This window comes from Arvicanthis niloticus, chromosome 15, assembly GCF_011762505.2.
Source record: "Arvicanthis niloticus isolate mArvNil1 chromosome 15, mArvNil1.pat.X, whole genome shotgun sequence".
Taxonomy (NCBI): Eukaryota; Metazoa; Chordata; class Mammalia; order Rodentia; family Muridae; genus Arvicanthis; species Arvicanthis niloticus.
The window spans coordinates 43,649,534-43,677,322 of record NC_047672.1 but is presented as its reverse complement, the minus strand read 5'-3'; the positions used below and the strand labels follow the sequence as shown (position 1 = coordinate 43,677,322).

General features: G+C 36.6%; 1 protein-coding gene across 1 annotated transcript in view; it reads left to right on the top strand.

The window, feature by feature from the left end:
- Nucleotides 1–27,789, top strand: part of Cftr (CF transmembrane conductance regulator) — a 162,027-nt gene that overhangs the window by 24,260 nt on the left and 109,978 nt on the right. The window contains exons 2-3 of the mRNA XM_034519328.2: nucleotides 4,068–4,178; nucleotides 11,250–11,358. Of these exons, the coding sequence (XP_034375219.1) occupies nucleotides 4,068–4,178; nucleotides 11,250–11,358 (220 nt within the window). The remainder of the gene's footprint in view (nucleotides 1–4,067; nucleotides 4,179–11,249; nucleotides 11,359–27,789) is intronic.

Here is a 27,789-nt window from a genome sequence, read left to right as displayed (position 1 = left end):
TGGTTTAATCTCAAGATATAAAACCTTTAAGATGATTGCAGACAGCTAATAGATTTTAGTTTTTAAAATTCTCTTTAGACTTAGAATATATATGAGGAGTGTTTTGCCTATATGCATATATGTGTACTGCATGTGTGCCTGGAGCCCTCAGAGGTCAGAAAAAGGCATCAGATCCCTTGGACCTGAAGTCCCAGATGTTGTAAGTCACTATGTGGGTGCTGAGACTCAAATCCTGGTTCTCTGTAAGAGTAGCAAATGCTCTAAACCACTGATCATCCCTCCTGTCCCTAGATTTTAGTTTTTATATTTTACTTTGAACCATTTTCAATCTGGGAACATAAATATATGTTTACTGTAGTGTAACTGATAAGAAGATACTAACTAATAACAAAATATAGATGGGGAGCTGTATGATGTGTGAGTATATTATACTCCTGTTTTTATTTTGCCTCCAGTAGTTGAGCTATGGTTCCCTTGTTAAAATTAGGTATCACTGTATAACATATCTTTAAAAATCTGAGATAACAAAGGATGGTTTGTATAAGATCATCTTGCACATTGTGTTACTTTGAACTGATCTAGAAGCTCATTTAGGGGAATGACCACTAAATCTTATACACGAGTCAAAAGTATCATGGTTATATTTTTTAAGGGGATAAGATGATTTCAAATTTGCTTCTAAATGCCTTTGAGGCATGGTATTGGAGGACAGTAAAGTTCTGCTTGCTTAAAAGGTAATAATGTATCATTTTAATATTTTCAAACATATTGAGAGCACAAGGCTCCTAGTAGGTGGAATACATTTTTTTAAACTGTGTTCTCTAGATCACCATTCTTTTTGTCACATTCCATGAGCCTTCTGAGATTCTGAAGCTCTGCCAGTGGTGATCATCACACTTGAGTCTTTCAAGCTGAGCTGAATTGGGAACTAACTGATAAACATAGCCATTGTTAAATATCAATTTTAGAATGTAAATTAGAATATGGTAAACAAAGTTTCAAGAGGTTATCACTTTGCACTTATTTTATACCTTGCCGTTAAGGTAGTAAGGTCATTTGTGTTCATTGTTTCTAAGAAGGTAGGCGTACCTTCTAATATTTTATGTAGGTCAGTACTCTTCTGATTCTCATCTGTGGTAGCTTGAAGTTGATCATGGAAAGAACCCTTATAAAGCAGTGAATGCTGAAGGTCATGAGTCAGCTTTTGCTTTTGTTTTCTAGAAAGGGATTTATTATTTGTTTGCAGATCACACCCCTACCCACTGCCTATTAGTTTTCACTTCCTATGCTTTTAGTCTGATTTTGTGTCCTATTTTAATACAACTCACTCTACCTACTTTTCTAAAGCTGAACATGGTTAAATGAATTCAAAAGAATGTGAAGAAATCTTTAACTTTAGTAATTTAGAAAAGTTTTATGCCTCTGAGTACCATTTCCTAACCCCGGTAATAAGGCAACTCCCCTTTTTGTCTTGTTTGCTTAACAGAAATTTCAAATGCAAATAACAATGTGTGCTAATGGTTGTGCAACTTCTTTGGCAATTGCTAAATAGATACTGAAAAAAATTGTAGTAAACTCTTGCGTCAAGTTTATGAAGGGTAATAGCCTATCACAATATCACATCCCACATTGCTATCTCTGTTTTACCTTTTATACTAACTTGCAGCTACTTTTCAAAGTCACTTTCCTTCTGTGAGATGCTGGAGCAGTGAGTACTTACCCTTTCTTAAATGATGCCACTAGAGGCACTGCACATTGTGGCACCATTTTCCTCATGTATCCAGACCACAGTGGGCTATGAAAACATCTGGTTAACACTTTGTGATAGAAGGCTCTTGCAACTTGTAAACTTGCAAGTTAAAGGGGGAAAGTGACACACTATAGTCAATCACTAGTGTCTTAGCAAGGAATGGATACTTAGTCTTAGAGATGGACCTAAATTTAAATCAGTCTTAAAGACAACTTCTAGACCAATTAAGGACTTAGGGCTAATCCTAGTGTTCAAGTCAGAGGTGAAAGCAGAGTACAGAATATAGATCCTTATGTGGGAAGGATGAGGGTAGTTACGAAGGCCACCTGGAACATTTTGCCCTGGAATGGTATCAAAACACTGACATTTGGCATGACATTTTCTTGCTCTCTCAAATGACTTTGATAGAGTATGATTTTTCTGTTACATGTTTATCTTGCTTCTCAAATACTGACTTTGGTGGTTTAGTGTGCATATTTCTTTTCTTTTACATTATTAAAAAGTCTCAATAACAATAAATCTTAGACATCTCTCAGGTACAAAAAGAGGTGCTGAAGGAGTAACCAGTTTTGTAAACCACTAAATCCAGATGAGTTTCTTCCTTAAACAAATACACAAAATTTGACTTGGCGGTGATTGCTCATGCCTTTAATCCCAGCACTTCAGAAACAGAGACAGATAGATCTCTGTGAGTTCAAGGTCACACTGGTCTATAGAGTGAGTTCCAAAACAGCTAGGGTTACACATACACAAAAAAAAATCTGTTTCAAAACAACAAACAAAAATAAAATTTAAGCTGAGAAATAACTCATTCTTTTGAATTTATTTTAGAAATTTCTATTGATATGTGATTGATTTTTTATATAATTTTCTATATATGCTGGCCTTAAATATACACAGGATAGCCTCTAAAATCTTTTTTTTTTTTTTTTTTCCTCAGCCTCTTAAGTTCTGGAACTATAGGCATGTGCCATCATGTCTGACTTGTTGTCAAAGTATTTTTAATTGAAAATTAGTATTATGGTGGTCTGAATGAGTGACCTCCAAAGGCTCATATATTTGAATACTTTGGTCACCAGTTGGTGAAGCTGTTTGGGAAGGATTAAGAGGTGTGGCCTTTTTGGAGTAGGTGTCACTAGTGGCAGGCCTGGTGGTGGTGGTGGTGGTGGTGGTGGTGGTGGTGGTGGTGGTGGTGGTGGTGGTAGTGGTGGTGTGTGTGTGTATATGTGTGTCTGTTAGAATTTCTGATTTCTGTTGTTGTGAAGGTTATCCTGCCTTTTGCCATGGTAGTTAAAAGCAACATGTTTGAGCAAATAGAGCTACTCTCTTATTTCTTCCATCAGCTTCTCTAGTTTCCATCATAACTTGTGTATTAAATTCCTAGTAAGTATCTACAGTGTAAAGAGAACAGATGGTAATGATTCATATTTTCAAGCAACGATATAGTGATAATTATATTGGCTAACTGGTATAAACTATTCACTATTTATACTCACTTTTAAATTATTTTTAATTTTTTAAAAACTTTTATTCTTTTATTCTGTTTTACAGTCCAATCCTCATCTCCCTCCCAGTCTGCCTTCCGACTGCTCCCCATCTTCTACCTCCTCCCCCCACTACCCCTGGTTCCAAGATGTCCCCATCCCCCAAACCTCAACCCCATCAGACCTCCCCATTCCCTGGGGTCTCAAGTCTCTTACTGAAGCCAGACCAGGCAGTCCTCTGCTGTATATGTGTTGGGGGCCTCCTATCAGCTGGTGTATGCTGCCTGGTTGGTGCTCAGTGTCTGAGAGATCTCAGGGGCCGGGGGGGGGGGGGGGGGGGGGTTCCAGGTTAGTTGAGACTGCTGGTCTTCCCATGGAGAAGAAACCTCCTCCTCAGGTTTCTCTAGCTTTTCCCCAATTCAACCACAGGGGTCCCCAGATTCTGTCTGTTGGTTGGGTGCTAGTATCTGCAGCTGACTCTTTCAGTTGCTTGTTGGGCCTCTCAGAGGGCAGCTGTGCAAGGCTCCTGTCTGCAAGCACACCACAGCATCAGTAACAGTGGCATAGCTAACTCATTGCTGAATTGCCCTAGGCTACATTTGGGAAAGACTACACTGAAATAGATTTCTTGTCTATTCAGAATGAAGCAATGGAATCAGTTTAGAGGTGTTGGTGTTTATTCGGGTATATCAACTAAGTTATAAATTACTGTATTTATATAAGTTGTCTTATTTTACTTTCATCTTTTTGTATGAACACAGTTGGTATAAGAATCATTTCTATACTGGAGACCTAATCAAGTGAATAAATCTTTCTGCCCTCCTCTCTTTTAGCTGGACCACACCAATTTTGAGGAAAGGATACAGACACCACTTGGAGTTGTCAGACATATACCAAGCCCCTTCAGCTGATTCAGCTGATCACCTGTCTGAAAAGCTAGAAAGGTATGCTCTTATCAATGACTTTACTGGCAAAAGAATGATATTTTTCATGTTTTTTAGAGAACAGGAAACTGGAATATATTAGAGGTTCTATTTAAAAAATGGTGCATTTAAATACAATCATCTTACACTCTTGCTGAATCTTGATCAACTCAGGAATAATTAAACAATAAAACAATGAATGAAACATAGTTACTTTCTTAAGAAATGGCCTCTTCTACAAAAATAAATGATGCATAGGCTGAGAATTTCTATATCTTTAAAGAAATATAGAAAAGGGGAAGAATTGGAAAGAATAAAATAGCATCATTGTATAGCAAATTATCTATTTCTAAAATGTTTGTGGCAGCAGGGATGGAATGTATGCCTTTTTACTGTTTGTCAAACATTCTTAGGAATGCGGTGCATTCTTAACCTTAGCCCTCAGTAAACTATTTCTTCTGTAGGTTGTCTGAGTCATGGTGCCTTGGCAAAGTAGTATAAAAGTAACTAAAAGAACTATATTAGTCTAGTTCAAGGCCAGCCTGGTCTACCGAGTGAGTTCCAGGACAGCCAAGGCTATACAGAAAAAAAAAAAAAGAACTATATTAGTCAAAATATACGAGTCAGTTAAATACTCATACATTAGTGGTTTCTATTATGATTATATAAAATAAGAGTAGTTATTATGATTATATAAAATAAGAGTAGTTTAGCTTTCAGGTATTAAAACAAAATATATTTGGATTTTTTTAAGATGAGAACTTATGTATTTTTTTCTTTCTAATTTTGGGTTATTTTATTGATAGTTTCTTACAAGCATATAAGTTTTTGTCAAGTTCATCTTTGGACCTATTCTACTCAATGCCTATCTGATCCTCTCTACCCATTTCCCTTCCATGTACTTTTTGAAAAATTCACTGATTCCACATCTGTGCTACCATATGTGGATAGTATAGGACTATCTACTGTATTGTGGCTGGCCTTTCTGACTGCACCCCTGAAAACCGACTCTCCATTAATTACCAATACCTCCTTAGTCAGTAGTGGGACTTCATAAGCCCCTCCCCATCCATGCTGAGATTCTCTCTCATGATTGTGTACAGGTCTTGTACATGCAGTGTAGCTATTATGAGTTCATATTACAACAGTGCTGTCATATTCAGCAAATACAGACAGTACATTGTATATTTCTGCATGTATCCAATAACTAGCTTTTAACTTACCCTACATCCACTTCCATGATAATCCCTGACCAGATAAGTATGTCAGTTAGAGCTCAGGATGCCACAGTCACTTCTTCATACAGTGATCAGTTGTGGATCTCAAAATTAATTGCTATCTACTGCAAAAAGTGGCTTATCTAATGAGGGTTGAGACATTCATAAATGTATGGATATAGATAAGAATTTAATACAATGTCTATTTAGCAGAATACTAGTATTAGGTTCTTCCCTAGGGCTATGATGTAGCCCAGTTAATGGTACCAAGCATAACTTCTATCTTGTAAAGTGGACATTCAATCCAATCAGAAAAAAAGAGATTACTCCTATATCATTCATGTCTCTCAGTGTCCTGCCCATGGGCATGTCTTTTCAAAGCCAGTCTTCATTATAAATGACAACGTTTACACCTGAGTAAGACTTACTTTTTCATCCAGTCTCATGCATAGAACTTTCGGTGCTATGACTACCAGCTACTATGGGTGAAGCTTCCTTGTTGCTACCTGATTGAGTTTTTACATCTTATGACTCAAGTATCCAATTACTCTAGCAGTAGGGTCTTTCCATCAAACCCTGGAAGCTAACAAAGAACATTGGCAATATGTAGCCTGTAATATTTGGGGGCTTATGGGACCCTGTAGGTAAAAAAAATGTCTGGGGAACCGCAGGGTTCTCGCCAGGCTGTGTGTAGTTGGCTGGGTTCCTCCAGCTGTAAGTTAGGCCTGGCTGCTCATTAAAGGCCTCTCCATGGCTCCTCACAGTGCAGCCCCAACACAACCGTTTTATTGGCATGGCGGATGGTGGATGGATCTGAATCTGCGGCCCCCATAAAACCCAGGGCAGAGTTAAATAGGGAGGGGAAGAGGGGTCAGGGGCTGGGGAGGAATGCTTAATTGACTCCACCCTCTAGCCTTCAGGTATCTCATTAGTATGTAAATCTCTCTAGGGCCTAGGACCTGTTTATTGTCCTCCACCTGTGTACTTGACTGAAGGGTGAAGGTTGAATGGAGATTAGACCTCATGTTAGGCCCGACAGGATCCTAGTAACCAAAAAGTCTAGAGAGATAATCACTGCCTAGCACTGGGATTTTTTTTTTTTATTAATTTACTTTATATCCTGATCATAGCTTCCCCTTCCTCCTGTCCTCCCACCTCCGTCTCACTTCACCTCCCTGCCATCCTCCTGTCCTCTCTTTCTCCTCAGAAAAGACTCAGAAAAAGGGAGGCCTTTCATGGGTATCATCCTGCCTTGCCATATCAAGGTACAGTAGGACTAGGCAGATCTTCTATTATGCAAGGCAGCCCAGTTAGGGGAAAGGGATCCAAAAGCCAGCTATAGAGTTGAATACAGCTCCTGTTCCTTTAGTCATAAAGACCAAGCTGTATGACTATTGTGGAGGTGTATGACAGGTGAAGTGGGCCGTGGTCCCATGTATATACACTCTGGTGGTTCAGTCTCTGTGGGTCCCAAAAGGCTAACATTAGTTGATTCTGTGTATTTTATTGTGGTGTGCTTCACCTCTCTGACTCTTGTCAATCTATGTCCCCCTATTCCATAGAATTCCTCAGGCTTCATCTAAGTTTTTGGCTGGGCACTGGAATTTTTATTTGTTAGCCTATGGTGACTAAGAGAGGTATCATCCCTCTGTTATTAGGATAACTCCATTTAAAAGCCTTTTTATTTGAACATATGTATATATTTTAGGAAACTTTTACAGTAACAAGTTCTCATGGATGGTTTGCTAGCCTTTGTATTTTGTGATTCCACTTGAATTTTAAGTTTATTTTTTCAATATCTGTGAAATACTGCATTGGGTTTTGATTGCATTGAATCTGTAGACTGTCTTTGATAGGATGGCCAGTATTATATCACTCCTACCAATCAGTGAGTGTGGGGGAATATCATCTTCTGGTATCTTCTTAAAATTTTGTTTGGTGTTTTAAAATACACAGATTTATTGTATAAATCCTTCAGTTCTTTGGTTAGATTTATTCAAAGATAATTTTTTTTTTTTAGGCTATTGTGAATGGAACTTCTTTTTCTGATTTCCTGTATGGGTATTATTTCTGTAGAAAGACTACTGGTTATTTTTTTGTGTTAATTTTATACCCCCGCTACTTTGCTGAATATATATTCATCATCTGTAGCAGATTTTTTGCTATCTGTGTTTTATGTATAGATTCATATTTATATCTATTTCATCTACTACTATTGTTTTACTTGTCTAGCTAAGACACAAGCACCATATTGAACAGTAGTGAAGAGGGTACAGTGGACATCCATGTCTTCATAATTTCAGTAGAAATGCTTCAAATTATCTCAATTTATCATAATGTTGGCTGCAGGCTTGTATATTTTTCTTATTATGTGACAAAAGGCCCCTGTATTCCTAGATCCTCCAGGACCTTTATCATGAAGGATTGTTGTAATTTGTCAAAGACATTTCTACATACCTAAGGAGATAATTCATGTAGTTTTTATCTCTAGAATCTATGATGCATTGATTTTATTGGCTTATGTTTGTTGAATACTTCCTGTATCTCTAGAATGAAGATGATATTTTTATATGTTCTTGAATTTGGTTTACAAGTATTTTATTGAGAATTTTTACGTATGTGTCCATCAGAAAGACTGGTCTGCAATTTTCATTTTTCTGGTGGGTCTTTGTGTCTAATCTTGGTATCAGGCAAAGACGTTGTAAAAAATAATTTGGAAAATGTTCTTCCTTTTTTATTTTATCAAATAATTTAAGGACTATTGGTGTTAATTCTTTGAAGGTCTAATAGAATTCTGAATTCTGTGCCGAATCCATCTGGCTGTGTGTGTGTGTGTGGGGGGGGGTGTTCATACAGAGATTTTTAATTACTGCTATTTCATTGACTGTTATTGAGCTATTTAAATTATTTACTTCATCTTGATTTAACTTTATAGATCACATGCATCAACAAATCATCTGTTTCTTTGAGAGCTTGCAGTTTAGTGGGATATACATTTTTAAATTGTGTTGATTCTTTGAATACCTTATCTGTTAAAATGGCATTTGTTTCATCTCTAAGTTTATTTATTTGGGCCTTCTCTCTTTTTTAGTGAATTTGGCTAATGATTTGTCAAACTCGTTACTCTTTTCACAGGACCAACTCTTCGTTTCCTTGATTCATTGTTTTCTTTCTATGTCATTAATTTCAGTCCTTACTTTGAAATATCTCTTCTATCTACTCTTCTCTGATATTATTTGTTCTTGTTTTTCCAAGGCCTCTGGGTATATCATTAATTTATTAATTTGAAATCTCAGTGTTGGATTTTAAAATCTTTTTGGCTCTTGCTGCTTTAAACTTTCTTTTTCAAACTGCCTTCATACATCCATAGGTTTTTGTATCCTGTGGTTTTATTTTTCTCTAAGTCTTAAGATTTAAATTTTTTTTGACCAAATTGTCATTTAGTCATGGGCTGATTAGTTTCCACAATTTCATATACTTTCTCGTTGTTGCTATCCAGCTTTATTCCATTGTGTCACATGGAATGCAAGGTGTCCAAATACATATTCAATTTTTGGAGAGAGTTTCATGGGTTACTATGAAGAATGTGTGTTCTTTAATATTTGGCTAGGATGTTCTGTAGGCAGCTGTTAGGTCCACTTGATCTATTACTTGTATGGAGAATATACTGCTACTATGTATTTTTGTGCCCTACTTTTTTTTTTAAATAAAATTTATTTACTTATTCCCTTTAAAACTCAGTATCAGCTCTTTCTCTCCAACCAGTACCCCCTGACACAAGTTCTCTTTCCATTACTTCTTCTGAATGGGACACGCCCCTTAGTGTGTCAACCCCACACCCCAGCACACCAAGTCACCATGGGACTAGGTACACCACCTCCCACTGAGACTCTCTAAATATCACAGATGGAGAAACTGACTCCATGTTTGTGAATAAAGAGTACAAGAGGATTATGGGTTGGCTAGGCCTTAGATCAGCTACTATTAGCAAATTTCTCAAGGAAGTCAAGGTCCATGTACTGAGACTTTCAAGTTTTTCATTAATCTCAGTTGTATGTTCTTCCTCTGAAGTGATGCAGAACCATATTTAGTTATGCTAACCTGATGATAATGAGAATAGCCATTAATGAAATACAAGGTTTTTATCTGATTATTCAGTTCTTGTCTGTGGTTCATGGACTTTTTTCATCTCAGCACAATATGAAAATTAAGATGAAAGTGAGACTGAGACATGTTTTTATTCATTACAAAAATTATAAATACGTTTTCTTAATAAACAACAGTGACAACAACCTACAACAAATTAGCTGATACTTTGCTGTAACGAGCGCCCCCCTAAATCCCTTTTCGCCTGCGAATAAGGACAGGAGGCGGTAATCGGGTATACTGCCACGAGGACTTTTTACTACTCCACACAGTAAAGCGGAAAGACGGAAGAAACCGGAAGCGGCTCGCTTAAATACATCCTAGAGTGACGTATTCACTTCTGAATGGCTGTTCGCTCACCACCCAATATTACGCCTCGGGATAGGCCAGTGACTTGGCGCTCTTTCTGCCTAGCAGCTGCGCAGAATAATTGTTTACTGCTGGGAAAACACGAGGCCAGCACCATCTTGGAAAATGCAAATGTGTAGCCACTGAAAACAGCGGCTCACTACACTTTGCTAGTACTGAAATAAAATTCTGTCAATACTATTTAGTACCTATCCTTACTAACATATTTTTATTTTGCTCTATTTTCAAATACTTATACACTACTAAATGAATTCAGTAGTTGGATAGATACGAAGTTTAATGATAATTCTTTCATGTTTTCTCTTTAAAATGCCAAATAGGTTTTCTTTGTGTTAAATAATAAAACATTCACCTGATGTTTCACCTTTCATTAACATGTCTGTTGGTATTGTCATTGTTCAGGTCTCTTCTAGGCAACCAGATTGTTGATATTATAGGTGTAGCTTCCCTGTTGTTTCTAGAAGACATAGCTCACAGCAGACTTTCTGGTCTTCTGGCTCTCACAGTGCTTCAGCCCCTTCTTTCAAGAGCACCACTGCTAGACAAAGAACTATAGACAATTGAGAGAAAAATATTTTGTTTTTCTAGAGGTGAGCTCCCTAATTAGTTATCCAATGCCAAGGAGTCAGCCCTGAAGTCATATACATACAAGCAGCATGAAAGGGACTCACCAGATCTTGTGTGTGTATGTATGTATGTATATGTAAATATGTCAAAATAACAATACATATTATAATCAAAGACAAAGAAGCTATGAATTTGAGAAGGAATGCGGAAGAGGGACAGGGGAGGGGCTGAAGTGAGGAGACAGGAGGGGATGGAAGGTGGACAATGAAACAGAAAATGATGTAATTATATTAATTAAAATTTTAAAAATGTATTTAAAACAAAAAATTTGCCTGATGTTTTGAAAGTTTCATATCGTGAAATCTGTGACAGTTAAAAACGCATAAATATGAGATAACCGGAAAAAAGGTTAAACTATTTATTCTTGTATCTTGTTCTGAACACAAATGCATTCTCAGTATTATACATCATTTGCTCACCCTTGTCATTGCTCTTAAGAAACGTACTACAGTTCTTTAACATACAAAACTTAGTATTTTCATAAAATGAAACTGTGCAGAGTGATTTCATGGCAGACCATCAGATTATGCCAAATATCTGGTTGGGCAGTTGGTACTGGAGAGACATCACAAAGTTTTGTCTATTGTATCTGGAGAGATATCACAAGGTTTTGTCTCTTGCATCATAATAGTTAATATCCTTGACATTCATGGGACAGAAAGCATGAAGGGAAATAGAGTAGCTCGGATATTGCACCTGCAGCTCACTGGCCTCATATTCTTATTCTTTGCAGAGAATGGGACAGGGAACAAGCTTCAAAAAAGAATCCGCAGCTTATCCATGCCCTTCGGCGATGTGTTTTCTGGAGATTCATCTTCTATGGAATCCTGTTATACCTAGGGGTAAGAACCTCACTTAATAAATATAGAGTTATATATTATTAAGATATAATCATTAGTTTTGTGATTACAGAAAATGAGGGCAATCTTATAAACAAAGGGGTTTTTGGTTTTTTATGAATTCTATTACAGGTTTAAACACAAACGACTGAAAACTCTAGCAAAGATTAGTGGAAATTCTTAAAAGTGGGTCTCAATTTATAGTTCAAAATTAAAATGGGTTCAGAAAAACAAATTACTTGTTTCAAAATTATGCTCTTTTATGAATCTAGATTATAATGCCTTAACTGTATATGAGATTACTGGCACCTTTACTTTTCTGTATTAAAAAGAGAATGTTAGATGACAATCTCATGACAAGAATAAGACTCCATAATCAGTCAATTATATGGAGGAATGTTTATGATATTTTGGATTCAGATAGATAGACAGAGAGAGAGAGAGAGAGATACTGAATTTTATGAAGGAATATTTATGATATTTTGAATATATATGTGTGTGTATATATACATATATGTGTGTGTGTATATATGTGTATATATATATGTGTGTATATATATACACACACACATACAGAGAGAGAGAGAGAGAGAGAGAGAGAGAGAGACTGAATTGTTTCAAAAGATGGCAGCAAAAATTTAAAATGAAGTGGTGAGGAACACTTAGAATGTATTTTGTCAGCAGCTTATATCTTCATCATTGTAAAGAGAATAGCATCCTGGAAACCTAGGCTTTGTGGTGTTTAAGGACTTTGGATGTCCCCAGATCTGCTCAGAAGTGGTTATTTTTTCTGTGTCATCTGAGCATCTCTTTGAAAGTTTGGTCATAGCCTGTAGAAGAGGGTAACAAGCAGAAAATGTATTGAGTCTGCTATAACAACTCACTACAATAGTGCCTTGGGGTGTTATGTTCTATTTGGATTGACTTGCTTATATTTCTTTAGGTCTTTATCCTCAGCTAGCAGGGCTTTTTTTTCTCTTCAAATGCTGTATGAACCATATGTAACCATGCTACTTAAAGAATTTTATTTTATTCTGCTAAATAATAGCTAAAAAATTCATTAAAATTTATCTTGACAAAATTGACTATAATTACTCCATAATGTTTTTTAATGCTATTATCTTCTTGAAGAAATTCTTCTGTTCTTTCTCAATCTAAACATGTATATATGAATATAAATATATAGATGCATAGATTTTAATTTATTTGTAAGTAAATTTATTCATATTATCATCACATATTTATACATAGAGTCATATATTATATTCACATGTAATAAATAATGTTTTATATTATAGATATGTTATTTAATGGTGGATCTATAGATCTATGCAGGAAAGACAAGACTATAAAATAGATAATATAATTTCTTCTAGTAGAATATGTGTTATAAAATATACACATAGACATATATAGCTATACAGAAGAATGAATTATGTTTTCAACATATCTTTGAGGTCATTTTTATAGTGAGTACACAGAGCATTTGAAGATATTTTCAGTCAAGATTTCCTTATGAGTAGACATTAAGGACAGGGAAATGCAGTAAATATAAAAAAGTATTAAGACTTTTCTTTTTTAATTTATTTTTTATTGGATATTTTATTTACATTTCAGATGCCATCCCCTTTCCCCATTTCCCCTCCCTAGAAAACCCCTGTCCTATACCCCCTTCTCCTTTTTGCTTTTATACAATTTTTTAAATGTTAACCAATGGCTTTATAAGTTTGGTAATGCTCAATATCAATCAGAAGTGTAACCTAATACCCAATCTAGATATATCAACTATCTTTGACTGGCGGAGACATGTGAATATCCACCTCCATGTCTGCCCCCCCTTTCTCTCTCATTACCTAGCTCCTCCTCTTCTCCTCCTCCTCCTCTCCTTCTCCTCCTCTCCTTACTCCTCCTCTCTGTACTCCTCCCACCTTGGCTCCTCCTATACATACCACCCTTCCTGCTAAAACTTTTCTCTCAAAATACAGTTAGAGCATAACTATACTAATTTATGCCAGTAAGGTGCAAGATAGACCTAATACCCAGCCCATCATTTTGTTGACTAAGCAGAACCTCTGTCATCTCTCCTAACTAAAAGACTTAGTTCTGAGCCTGGCTTTTTTTTTCTTGGCTTTAGAATGAATGTCAGCTGAAAACCATCCTCTCAAATGTTTTCTCTCAAAGTAAATAGCAAGGATTGGCTACGATACTATAAGTTTTCAACCCCATCAGAAATCCAGAATGACTGAGTTAACTGAGATTATGGGAAGCACAAAGCATAGCTTCTACAACATAGCCAATTTATAGAAACCGCTGGAAACCTGGATAGTCCCTATACTACAGAATGTTGGAGCATTCGATCTTCAGCCTTCTGGCCCAGGATCATCTGACAGACCTAGTGATGCAGAATTATTAAGGGCTGATTATTCTGTCTTGGCAGATATAATCAGTCGACTATTCTGCAAGTGTGTCCTTTTCTGGACAGTATTTTGTCTGTAGATGGAAAGAGGCAATTCTTGCCTAGTGGCTGTCTCACCACAATTGGAATAACTCCAAAGATGCTCAGTTTCTTCTTGGAATCCAAGACAGGAAGCTGCCAGGAGCAGACAGGTCTCTAATCAAAATGAACATTAATACAGAAATGTTTGTAACGTCAATTCTGTGGATTTCTGATGTTTTGAAAACCAACTATCCATGTAAGGCTATCTGGGCTGTTGTCTGTTAACTCCTCTCAGCTATTTCTAAAGAAAATATAAAAAACTCCCTAATAATAAACTCAAAGCCATGAATTTGCTTTAGGCCCTTAACTCACAGTCTAACTATCTCAAATAAGTTTAAAAAGTTAAAGAAGGACTGGGTCTAAGCCTTGTATTCCTAAATGTGTTATACAGGCACAATGCCTATGATAGTAACAATATTCATCTCACTTTTATATTTATAAGAAGCTCATACCAATAAAAACCTTAACTTTAAAGTCAAAGTAAATTTTGTACCATTTAAGAAATTATAACTTCATCTTAATAACAGTTATACATATTTCTACCAGTAAGTTATGGCTATGCAATAAATCCTAGCTAATCCTCCCTGTTCCAACAAAACCACTACTTTTCCCTAGAAAGACAGCCCAGTATTAACCACCTCAGTCCCCAAGCCCAGGGAATAGGAGCGCCGACTCTTCATTAATCTTCAAGCTGATTATGGGTGTTGAGATATTAGAAGAGGGGTTGGGGGAAGAATAAATTGATAAGCCTCTGACACTGTCTTCACTGCATCCGGCGGGAATTCCAGGACATCAGAGGTTTGAGCAGGTGTGCTTAGCTTGCCTGATGAGTAGATACACCAAGGGTATGTATTCTGCAATATACAATTCTCAAAACAAAATTTAGTATCAAGATAATTGTTTGTTTGAATTCAGGAATCTAGTCTTCTGGCTACCTGCCTCTATCATGTCTGATCCATATAATTCTGGGCGTTTCTATGAAGGTGTGCTCCCACCATCCTCCCATTTTTGCCTCCCTGCTCTCAAATTCCTCAACACCAGGGAATCCAAACTTTCAGGCACCAAGGCTCTCCACTTCTACTGATGCCTGACCCCTTACCCCTCCCCCAATTACTATGAGGGTGTGCTCCCACCATCCTCTCATTCCCGCCTCCCTGCTCTTGAGATTCCCCAACACTTGGGAATCCACACTTTCAGGCACCAAGGCCCTCTACCTCCACTGATGCCTAACCCCTTACCCCTCCCCCAATTACTATGAGGGTGTGCTCCCACCATCCTCTCATTCCCACCTCCCTGCTCTTGAAATTCCCCAACACTAGGGAATCCAAACTTTCAGGTACCAAGCCTGTCCACTTCCACTGATGCCTGGCAAGGCCACCCTCAACTACCTATACAGGTGGAGCCATGAGTCCCTCCTTTTGTGTTCTCCGGCTAGAGATTTTAGAAGGGCTACTCCAGCTTGTTCCTTAGGACCATTTGCTTGAAAAATTGTTTTCCAGCCTTTTACTCTAAGGTAGAGTCTGTCTTTGTCACTGAGGTGGGGTTTCCTGTATGCAGTAAAATGCTGGGTCCCGTTTATGTATCCAGTCTATTAGCCTATGTCTTTTAATTTGGGAATTGAGTCCATTGATGTTAAGAGATATCAAGGAACAGTGATTGTTGTCTTCTGTTACTTTTGTTATTAGAGGTGAAGTTATCTTTGTGTGGCTATCTTCTTTTGGATTTGTTGGAAGAGGGTTACTTTCTTGCTCTTTCTAGGGTATAATTTCCCTCCTTGTATTGGAGCTTTCCTGCTATTCTTTGTAATGCTGGGTTTGTGGAAAGACATTGTATAAATTTGGTTTTGTTGTGGAATATCTTGGTTTCTCCATCTATGGTAATTGAGAGTTTTGCTGGGTATAGTAGCCTGGGCTGGCATTTGTGTTCTCTTAGGGTCTGTATGACATCTGTCCAGCATCTTCTAGCTTTTATAGTATCTGGTGAAAAGTCTGGTGTAATTCTGATAGGTCTGCCTTTATATGTTACTTGGCCTTTCTCCCTTACTGCATTTAATATTTTTTCTTTGTTTTGTGCACTTAGTGTTTTGATTATTATGTGACATGAGGTATTTCTTTTCTGGTCTAGTCTATTTGGCATTCTATAGGCTTCTTGTATGTTTATGGGCATCTTGTTCTTTAGGGAAGTTTTCTTCTATAATTTTGTTGAAGATATTTATTGGCCCTTTAAGTTGGGAATCTTCACTCTCATCTATACCTATTATCCTTAGGTTTGTTCTTCTCATTGTGTCCTGAATTTCCTGGATGTTTTGTGTTAAGAACTTTTTGCATTTTCTTTGACAGTTGTGTCAGTATTTTCTATGATATCTTCTGCACCTGAGAGTCTCTCTTCTATCTCTTGTATTCTGTTGGTGATGCTTGTGTCTATGACACCTGATTTCTTTCTTAGGTTTTCTATCTCCAGGTTAGTCTCCCTTTGTGATTTCTTGATTGTTTCTACTTCCATTTTTATGTCCTGGATGGTTTTGTTCATTCAATTCCTTCACCTGTTTGGTTGTGTTCTCTTGTAAGTCTTTAAGGGATTTTTGTGTTTCCTCTTTTAGGGCTTCTACCTGTGTACTTGTGTTCTCCTCAAATTCTTTGAGAGTGTTATTTATGTCCTTCTTGAAGTCCTCTATCATCATCATTAGAAGTGATTTTAATTCTGAATCTTGCTTTCCTAGTGATATGGGGAATTCAGGACTTCCTTGTGTGGGAGAACAAGGTTCTAATGATGCCAAGTACCCTGGGTTACTGATGCTTATGTTCTTGCACTTGCCTTTTGCCATCTGTATCTCCTTAGTGCTACCTGCCCTGTCCCTGACTGGAGCCTGTCTTTCCTATTTTCTTGGTTGTATCAGAATTTGTGGGGTAGGTGTAACTACTGGGGTAAGTGTTGGGGCCCAAAATCTGCTCAGTGCTCAAGCTCAGACAGGATACTGCCCAAGTTAGAGCACCTGGGATCCCTGCTTCCTCTGGGTTCTTGGAGATTTGGGGCAGAGCTGCCACCCAAGATCTGCTCAGAGCTCTGGCCCAGACCGGAATGAACCAGTGTTCTGGGGCCGGCATCTTAAGACTTTTCAAGATTAAAAATAGCTGAAAAATCTCAAAGCCATTCACAGTGAATTAGTTATCTATGGATGAGTCATTAGAAGTGCTTCTGAGATAACCCGAGTGCCAGAATATATCTGTGGACCCATCATAGCATTTGGAGCCAAAGATCTAATTTCTGCTGATAGCCAACCAAATATTGGTAAGGGAAGGTCCTGATGGAGTGAATTGGTGAATGTGCAAAGTGAGAAGGCACTAGGAGAAAATGAGCTGAGCAGGACACAGTGTAGTGATGTTGAAGAAAGTCTTTCATCCTTCTACCTCCCCCCTATATAAAGTATCACTGAGACCACACCGTTCAATGTTGTAAAGCTATTCAAAATCTAGATCCTATTTATTTAGGTAAGTACAATTTCCAAGATCTATTTTCTATTTCTATTTAAGATTTATTTTAAAAGATTTATTTGACATATATAAATTATCATTATAATATATATATATATATATATATATATATCTTTCATGATCAAATGAGGGTAATTAATATACAGATCACTCAATCATTTACCATTTCTTTGTGGTGAGAAAAGAAAAATTCTCTCCTGGCTGTTTTGAGATACCATTGCTAACTATAGTCACTTTAGTAGACCGTCCTCCTTCTCTCTGTGGATTTATCTCTGGTAACAGAGCTTTCTCAGCATCCTTGTCTCTACTGCTCTGACAAGCCTTTGTTATCTTAACTCTCTTCCAAGTCACAGTGAAAATGGGAGAAAGTATAGCCATTTTAATAAACTTCTACTGTGTTGAGTAACTGATGCCATTGCTTTACTGTTGTATGTTCTTTCTGGACATTTTCTTCATCCTATTAAATAAACATAACAGATATAATACTCGTATAGGTAAATGTAGAGGGACATACATTCAGAATGTATTCATATTCTTGGTCCCTATATCATGATAATTGTGGCATAACAATTAGTTGGTTTCAGTGCTGATAGGAAAAAGCACTATAAAAATTGCCTTCAGCAGTGAAAGGTTAAGATAAAGGAAATGCCATCATAAGGGACCATATTTCTACAACAGTGACACAATTTTAAAGTCATATTATTTATGATACATCCCCATTAACTATGGGCATGTTTTTTCTTTATCTTACTCAGCAGCCAGACATAACATGGTCTTTACTATTCAACACTTACAGCACAGAAGAGCAACAGGCTATTGAAAACCTAAGAAGGAGATCAATTAAGGATAATCTAAGGGGAGCTAAGTGTCTGTAAGCACATCACTGACAGAATATTAGCATCAAAGAGAACTTGTTACTATAGAATTCACAGGTATATTTTTGATTCCATGTTTCCATCACTACATGTAGGTATATTAGTTCAGCTTAAATCAGGACCTTTTTTTTTTTTTTTTAAGTCCCAGAAAGCTAAATGACATAAAGAAAACCTAGTTCTTACAATGCTACAGTTCTTATATTCCTCAGACTGTTATAAAGGAGGATATGCCCCTTATATTATATAGACAAGGACAAACTTTTGAATCCAAGCTTCCTGCTTCTAAAGCAAGAGTGGGGTAATTCTGCTCATGCATGGGCTCTGCTTAGGGCGCTTTATCTGCATACATCCCTTCAGTATGAATGCTCTCAGCAAACCTTCTAGAGACCTGCTATCTAAAATTCACTTCTCATCTCTGTCCCATCCCTGGGAACACCCATAGCTGACTGCTTCTCTGGATTCAGCTTCACTCACATCTGAACTTTCTACAAGCTTACTGCAGCTCAAGTGTTCTTTTCTCCTTGTAGAGCCCCTATCCCTATCACTTAACCCACATGCTTCCTGTAGAAAAGGTCCCTAGATCCTGTAATCAGAACACTGAAGTTCATAGCATTCTTTTTGAAAAGGAAAGAATTTTTGCTCATATTTACAGTATCTAACTCCAGATAATTTGATACTTTTTTCTCCATTTTCTATGGGAATATTTGCTTAATGAAAGGGAGAGAGAGCATTCTTTTACATAGTGTTCAACTATTCTCTTACTGTATTGTGAATATCTTTCTATGCCATTAGATGTTCCCACCTGATTAGTAAATCCTCTATTCTTACTGTAATTTATGGAATAAGTTCCAAGTTATTTTAAATTATTTCAATTTTATGGCTTGTGAAAGTAGTCCTTCAATATACATCCAATTAGATAAAAACTAAATCTTTCTATGACTTCTAGACTTGAGGTATGCAATTATAGCTAGAAAACACATAACTTTTCTAGTACTACAGTGGAAAGTGAGTCTTTATCACCAGTTAATATTATCATCATCTTTGAAATGATATATATATTTCTAGGTGAAAAGAATACATTATTATTACCAGCATTATTTTTGGTTCTTAATAAGTTTAAAATGCTTTTTATAGTCATCATGCATTCAAATTTGTATGTATGTATGTATGTGTGTGCATGTGTGTGCATGTGTGTGCATGTGTGTGCATGTGTGTGCATGTGTGTGCATGTGTGCGTGTGTGTGTGTGAATTGTTCTTTTATTCTATTTCTATTTTGTTATATTTCTCTGTTTCATATTAGAATAGTTTCCCTGTGAGAAAATACTTTATGGGCATCGTAACATTATTCTAGTAATTTTTAACTTTTTTTTTTTTTAGATAGTGTCCTATTATATAACCTCGGTTGTCCTAGCTTGTCTGGAATTTACTATGTAGCCCATGCCATTTGGAACTCACAGAGAACTAACAGCTTCTGGCCCCTGAGTATTGGAATAAAGGCATGGGCCACCACATAGGGACATGTTTTTATTTTTTAGCTATTATAATTTTAATTGCTACCTATTTGTGTAATCTATTTATTTTGTTTTATGCTTCTGTTTCAAAGGTATATAAAACTCAAATATTCTTCAAGGTACAGATATCTTTGGTTTTATTTTAATTTTATTGTTTAAACATTTTCTTTTTTATGGGTATATATGTGCATCTGCATGTTTATATTTTTATTAGATGTGTGCATGTACCACAGAGGCCAAATGAGGTCATTGTGTTCCCTAGGTCTTGAATTACAGACAGGTGTAAGCTACTTTATTTGGGTACTGGGAACCAAACTCCAAACTCAAGTCCTCTAGAAAAAGAATATCCTCTCAACTATGGAGCCATTTCTCTAGCCCCTGTTTGTGCTTCATTCTGTCGTTTTACACTTAAATATCTATGCCACATAGAACTTACATTCTCCACTGAATTAAGTGCCATGCATTATAAGCTAAATTATTATATATATTTGGACTTTTCACTGGGATTCCCTGATAAATCAGTATACTTTCTTTGTCCTGTGACATGTATACTTGTATGGTTTAATATCCAGTACCTTAAATTTTCATATTGTTTTTATACTTCAAATAGTTTTAATTTCTAAATAAAATTCAGAAAAATTTCATTTGATTTTTTTGTATTTTAACTTTTTAAATTTGATATTTTATTTATTTATATTTCAGATGTTATCCCCTTTCCCCATCTCCCCCACCCCAATAATCCCCTATCCCATCCCTTCTCCTTTTTTTTGCTTTTATACTGTTTAAATTACATGCAAATATTAAGGTCAGTTCTAAGTTGAGGAACTAGCAATACAAAAGATGCCAATTGTCAAGGAACAAGCCAGACAATAAACCCAGATAGTCAAAGAACATGCAGGACAATAAACAGTCCCATGATCACTCCTGTAATCACTATTTCTGAGGACTTATCAGTATGACCAAAATACCTCAGCCTATTACCTGTCCTAGCCCAAAGTCATTTTCATGCCTGAAGCCTACTACTTTGTTCTAGCTTAAGTTTTAGATTCCTGCCTGTAATTACTTCTTTGTTTTAAGCTAGGATTTAGATTTCTGTCTGAAGTTACTTCTTTGTTCTAGCCTAATGTCAGAATCTTGCCTGTAGTCCATTTCCTTGTCCTTGTCTTATGTCAGATTCCTTCCAAGAAGCCCATTTTCTTGTCCTTGTCCTATGTCAGATTCCTTCCAAGAAGCCCATTTCCTTGTCTGTGGCCAATGTCAGATTCCTGCCAGGCAGCCCCCAAACCTCTCCACATCTCTCCCTTTTTATTGCATAAACCAGACTGAGCCTGTCTTAGGTTGTTCTGAGAAGAATTCCTTCCTTCCCCATCATGGAATATGCATTATCAAAAGCAATGCACTTATGACTTAGGTTGGTAAGGCTTTGTGCAGAATCTTACCCATCCATGGCTTGACAGCCTGTTAAATCAATAACTCTGTCTGGGGGTCCATTTTCAGTTTCAAGTCATGTACTTTGGCTGCCAAACTGTTGATGTAGTTAGAGACAAGCTTTAACACAATGGGCAGGAATAAAAGTATTTCTGGGACAAAAGGGGCTAGCTTGATCAAGTTGTATATGCCATTCCTGAGGTTTGACCAAAATGGAAATATTGACCCCAAGCCATGGATAATTTTACCAGCGTTATCTGCAGTATCAAAGCTCAACAGAGCAGCTTTCTTTAAATCCATAATCTCACTATGCAAAGTTAAAACATCCAGTTAGAATTATGCCAAATACCCTACAGGTGTCTTAAAATTTTTTTTCTAATTATAATGACTATCATTGTAGATTTTAGAAGTAACACCACTCCAATGGTATTTTTCATGACACTTGAGATGGCTCATAACTCTTAAACCTTGAACCTCCTTCTGATAATTTGAATAGGATATAGAACATCAATCAGTAGTTCCAAACACCTATATAAATCCTCTTGTATACTCAACACATTAGTAATATTTTTTGCTAGATGGTTAACAAAAGTAGCTGTCTTAACTTCTTGTGTCAAAACAATTGCAGAAACAGTGGTGCTATCAATTAATGCAATTTAAAGCTGTTATACCAGCAGTAGTCAAGCCCACTACCCTCTTGCTTCTGCATAAAGCCTAACTCATTTCTTCCAGCACTTTCAAGCATTTTTCAGAGAATCAAGGCTTTCTAATACTCAGGGCAGTAAGATAAAAACTGGTTGATAGACCCCTGTAACAGACATGCCAGGTTTCAACACACTAACACAATTAGAAAGTATACAGTCAATGAAACTTACAATAAATACTGTAGAAGAGACTAAACCAATTTTAGCTTGACAATTATAAGAGCCTTAACACATGCGCTAATACTTGTTTGAAATCCAGATTCTGTCCCAACTTTATCTCTTGCTATCATAACATCCTAGAGAACTGCAGCTAACATACAAATATGTCTCTGAAAATGTCTAGATCCTGACTTCCAAATGAAGACTATTATTTCCAATATTGGATTGCTTACTAGACCGAATAATTGGTCAGCTTTAAGAAAAATACAAGAGTCATTATAATTTCTCTTTTTGATTCTCTGTCCCCAAAGGTCTAAAAACTTGAGGCAAGGGAGCTTGTCGATCTGGGATATAGGCAAGCAAAAGTGGTTTAGGAACATGTGCACTACAGCCAGACAGTCCCTCCTCCAGTCTCTGCTCTATACTTTGTCTCCATACTTGCTCCGGTGAGTATTTTGTTACTCCTCCGAAGACTGAAGCACCCATTCTTTGGTCTTCCTTCTTCTTGAGCTTCTTGTGGTCTGTGAGTTGAATCGTAGGTATTATGAGCTTTTGTGCTGATATCCACTTATCAGTGAGTGCATACCATGTGTGTTCTTTTGTGATTGTGTTACCTCACTCAAGATGATAGTTTTTAGTTCCATCCATTTGCCTAAGAATTTCATGAATTCATTGCTTTTAATAGCTGAGTAGTACTTCATTGTGTAAATGAACCACAATTTTTGTATCCATTCATCTGTTGAAGAACATCTTGGTTCTTTCCAGCTTATGGCTATTATAAATAAGGCTGCCATGAACATAGTGGAGCATGTGTCCCTGTTATATGTTGGAGCATGTTTTGGGTATATGCCCAGGAGTGGTATAGCTGGGTCCTCAGGTCCTATGTTCAATTTTCTGAGGAATTGCCAGACTGCTTTCCATAGTGGTTGTACCAGCTTACAATCACACCAACAATGGAGGAGTGTTCCTCTTTCTCCCAATCCTCACCAGCATCTGCTATCACCTGACTATCTGATCTTAGCCATTCTGCCTGGTGTGAGGTAGAATCTCAGGGTTGTTTTGATTTGCATTTCCCTGATGACTAAGGATGTTGAACATTTCTTTAGGTACTTCTCAGCAATTGGAGTTTTCTCACTTGAGAATTCTTTGTTTAGCTCTGTACCCAATTTTTAATAGGGTTATTTGGTTGTTTGGATTCTAATTTCTTGAGTTCTTTATGTATTTTGGATATTAGCTTTTTATCAGATGTAGGATTGGTAAAGATATTTTCCCAATCTGTTGGTTGCCGCTTTGTCCTATTGGCAGTGTCCTTTGCTTTACAGAAGCTTTGCAGTTTTATGAGGTCCCACTTGTCAATTCTTGATCTTAGAGCATAAGCCATTGGTGTTCTGTTTACAAACTTTTCCTCTGTGCCCATATGTTCAAGGCTTTCCCCGAGTTTCTCTTCTGTTAGTTTCAGTGAATCTGGTTTTATGTGGAGTTTCTTGATGCAGTTGGAATTGAGCTTTATACAAGGAGATAAGAATGGTTCAATTTGCATTCTTCTACATGCTGACCTCCAGTTGAACCAGCACCATTTGTTGAAATTGCTGTCTTTTCAACATTTTATGGTCATTTGACAAGTGACCATAGGTATGGGGGTTCATTTATGGCTATTCAATTCTATTCCATTGATCTTCCTGCCTGTCTCTGTACCAATACCATGCAGTTTTTATTACTATTGCCCTGTAGTACAGTTTGAGGTCAGGGATGGTGATTCCCCCAGAAGTACTTTTATTGTTGAGAATAGTTTTTGCTATCCTGGGTTTTTGTTATACCAAATGAATTTGCAAATTGCTCTTTTTATCTCTATGAAGAATTGAGTTGGAATTTTGATGGGGATTGCATTGAATCTGTAGATTGCTTTTGGCAAGATAGCCATTTTTACTAAATTATCCTGCCAATCTACGAGCATGGGAGATCTTTTCAACTTCTGTGATCTTCTTCTATTTCTTTCTTCAGAGACTTGAATTTCTTGTCATACATATCTTTCACTTTCTTGGTTAGATTCACTCCAAGATATTTTATATTATTTATAACTATTGTGAAGGGTGTTATTTCCCAAATTTCTTTCTCAGCCTGTTTATCCCTTGAGTAGAGGAAGGCTACTGATTTGAGTTGATTTTATATCCAGCCACTTTGCTGAAGTTGTTTATCAGGTTTAGGAGTTCTCTGGTGAACGTTTTGGGGTCACTTAAGTATACTATCATATCATCTGCAAATAGTGAAATTTTGACTTCTTCCTTTCCTATTTGTATCCATTTGACTTCCATTTTTTTGTCTAATTGCTCTGGCTACGAATTCCTATATTGAATAGGTAGGGTGAGAGTGGGCAGCCTTGTCTAGTCCCTGATCTTAGTGCGATTGCTTCAAGTTTCTCCCATTTAGTTTTATGTTTGCTACTGGTTTGCTGTATATTGCTTTTACTTCATACTTTTTTGTTGTTGTTTTTTTGTTTGTTTGTTTGTTTTTCGAGACAGGGTTTCTCTGTGTAAACCTGGCTGTCCTGGAACTCACTCTGTAGATCAGGCTGGCCTCGAACTCAGAAATCCACCTGTCTCTGCCTCCCAAGTGCTGGGATTAAAGGCGTGCACCACCACTGCCCGGCGTATATTGCTTTTATTATGTTTAGGTCTTGGATTAATGATTGTTCCAAGACTTTTACAATGAAGGGATGTTGAATTTTGTCAAATGCTTTCTCAGCATCTAGTGAGATGATCATGTGTTTTTTTTTTTTTTTGAGTTTGTTTATATCGTGGATTATGTTGATGGATTTCCAAATGTTGATCCATCCCTGCATTCCTGGGATAAAGCCTACTTGATCATTATGGATGATTGTTTTGATGTGTTCTTGCATTCAGTTTGTGAGAATTTTATTGAGTATTTTTGCATTGATATTCATAAGAGAGATTGGTCTGAAGTTTTCTTTTTTTGTTGTGTCTTTGTGTGCTTTAGGTATGAGTGTAATTGTGGCTTCATAGAATGAATTGGGTAGTGTTCCTTCTGTTTCTATTTCGTGGAATAGTTTAAGGACAATTGGTATTAGGTCTTTGAAGGTCTGATAGAACTCTGTACTAAAAGCATCCCGTCCCAGCCTTTTTTTTTTTTGGTTGGGAGACTGTTAATGATTTCTTCTATTTCTTTCAGGATTATGGGACTGTTTAGATAGTTTATCTGCTCCTGATTTAACTTTGGTAACTGGTAACTGTCTAGAGAATTGTCCATTTCATCCAGATTTTTCAATTTTGTTGAGTATAAGCTTTTGTAGTAGAATCTGATTTTTTTTTTTTTTAATTTTCTCGGTTTCTGTTGTTATGTCTCCCTTTTTAGTTCTGATTTTATTAATTTGGATATTATCTCTGTCCTCTGATTAATCTGGCTAAGGGTTTATCTATCTTGTTGATTTTCTCAAAGAACCAGCTCCTGGTTTTACTGATTCATTCTATAGTTCTTCTTCTTCTTTTTTTTTTTTTAACTTGGTTGATTTCTTTTCTTTTTTTCTTTTTTTCTGTTTGTTTTTTTTTTTTTAACTTGGTTGATTTCTTTTCTTTTTTTCTTTTTTTCTGTTTGGTTTTTGTTTGTTTGTTTGTTTGTTTTTGTTTTTGTTTTTCGAGACTGGGTTTCTCTGTGTAGCCCTGGCTGTCCTGGAACTCACTCTGTATGTACTCTGTAGACTAGGCTGGCCTTGAACTCAGAAATCTGCCTGCCTCTGCCTCCCAAGTGCTGGGATTAAAGGCGTGTGCCACCATCGCACTTGGTTGATTTCAGCACTGAGTTTTATTATTTTCTGCTGTCAACTTCTCTTTTGTGAGTTTACTTCTTTTTTTTTTCTTTCAAGTGTGTTGTCAAGCTGCTATTGTATGCTCTCTCCAGTTTCTTTTTTGTAGGTGCTTAGAGCTATGACTTTTCCTTTTAGCACTGCTTTCATTGTGTCCCATATGATGTCTTCATTTCTATTGAATTCTAAAAAGTCTTTAATTTCTTTCTTTATTACTTCCCTGACCAAGTTATCATTGAGGAGAGGCTTGTTCAGTTTCCATTGTTTTTGTCATTATTATATACCAGCCTTAGACCATGGTGATCTGATAGGATGCATGGGATTATTTCAATTTTCTTGTATCTGTTGAGACCTGTTCTGTGACCAATTATATGGTCAGTTTTGTAGAAGGTACCATAAGGTGCTGAGAAGAAGGTATATTCTTTTGTTTTGGGATGAAATGTTCTATAGATACCTGCTAAATCCATTTGGTTCATAACTTCTCTTAGTTTCACTGTGTCTGTTTAGTTTCTGTTCCATGATCTCTCCATTGCTGAGAGTGGGGTGTTGAAATCCCTCACTATTATTGTGTGAGATGCAATGTGTGCTTTGAGCTTTAGTAAGGTTTCTTTTATGAAAGTGGGTGCCCTTGTGTTTGGAGCATAGATGTTCAGAATTGAGAGTTCATCTTGGTTGACTTTTCCTCTGAGGAGTATGATGTGTCCTTCCTTACCTTTTTTGATAGCTTTACGTTGAAAGTCAATTTTATTCGATATTAGAATACTTACTCCAGCTTGTTTCTTAGGACCATTTGTTTGAAAAATTGTTTTCCAGTCTTTTACTCTAAGATAATGTCTGTCTTTGTTGCTGAGGTACTTTTCCTGTATGCTGCAAAATCCTAGGTCCTGATTACATATCCAGTCAGTTAGTCTGTGTCTTTTTATGGGGGAATTGAGTCCATTGATGTTAAGAGATATTAAGGAAAGGTGATTTTTTGCTTCCTATTATTTTTATATTTATTTTATAATTCCTATTTATTTTATAATTCCACTAATGGTGGAATTATATTTGTGTGTCTACCTTCTTTTGGATTTGTTGGAAGATTACTTTCTTGCTCTTTTTAGGGTATAATTTCCCTCCTTATATTCAAGTTTCTCTTCTATTACCCTTTGTAATGCTGGATTTGTGAAAAGATATTGTGTAAATTTGGTTTTATCATGGAATATCTTGGTTTCTCCATCTACGGTAATTTAGAATTTTGCTGGGTATAGTAGCCTGGGCTGGCATTTGTGTTCATATAAGGTCTGTATGACATCTGTCCAGGACCTTCTGGCTTCTGATGAGAAGTCTGGTGTAATTCTGATAGGTCTGCCTTTATATGTTACTTGACCTTTTTCCCTACTGCTTTTAGTATTTTTTCTTTGTTTCATGCATTTGGTATTTTGATTATTATGTGACGGTAAGTATTTCTTTTCTATTTTCTATTCTATTTAGAGTTTTGTAGGCTTCTTGTATGTTTATGGGCATCTCTTTCTTTAGGTTAAGAGAAGTTTTCTTGTATCACTTTGTTGAAGATATTTACTGGCCCTTTAAGTTGGGAATCTTCACTCTCTTCTATACCTATTATCCTTAGGTTTGGTTTTCTCATTGTGTCCTGGATTTCCTGGATGTTTTGGGTTAGGAGCTTTTTGCACTTTGCATTTTCTTTGACTGTTGTGTCAATATTTTCTATGGTATGCACCTGAGATTCTCTCTTCTATTTCTTGTATTCTGTTAGTGATGCTTGCATCTATGACTCTGGATCTCTTTCGTAGGTTTTCTATCTCCAGAGTAGTATCCTTTTGTGATTTCTTAATTGTTTCTACTTCCATTTTTAGGTCCTGGATGGTTTTGTTTAATACCTTCACCTGTTTGGTTGTGTTTTCTTGCAATTCTTTAAAGTGTTTTTGTGTTTTCTCTTTAACGGCTTCTA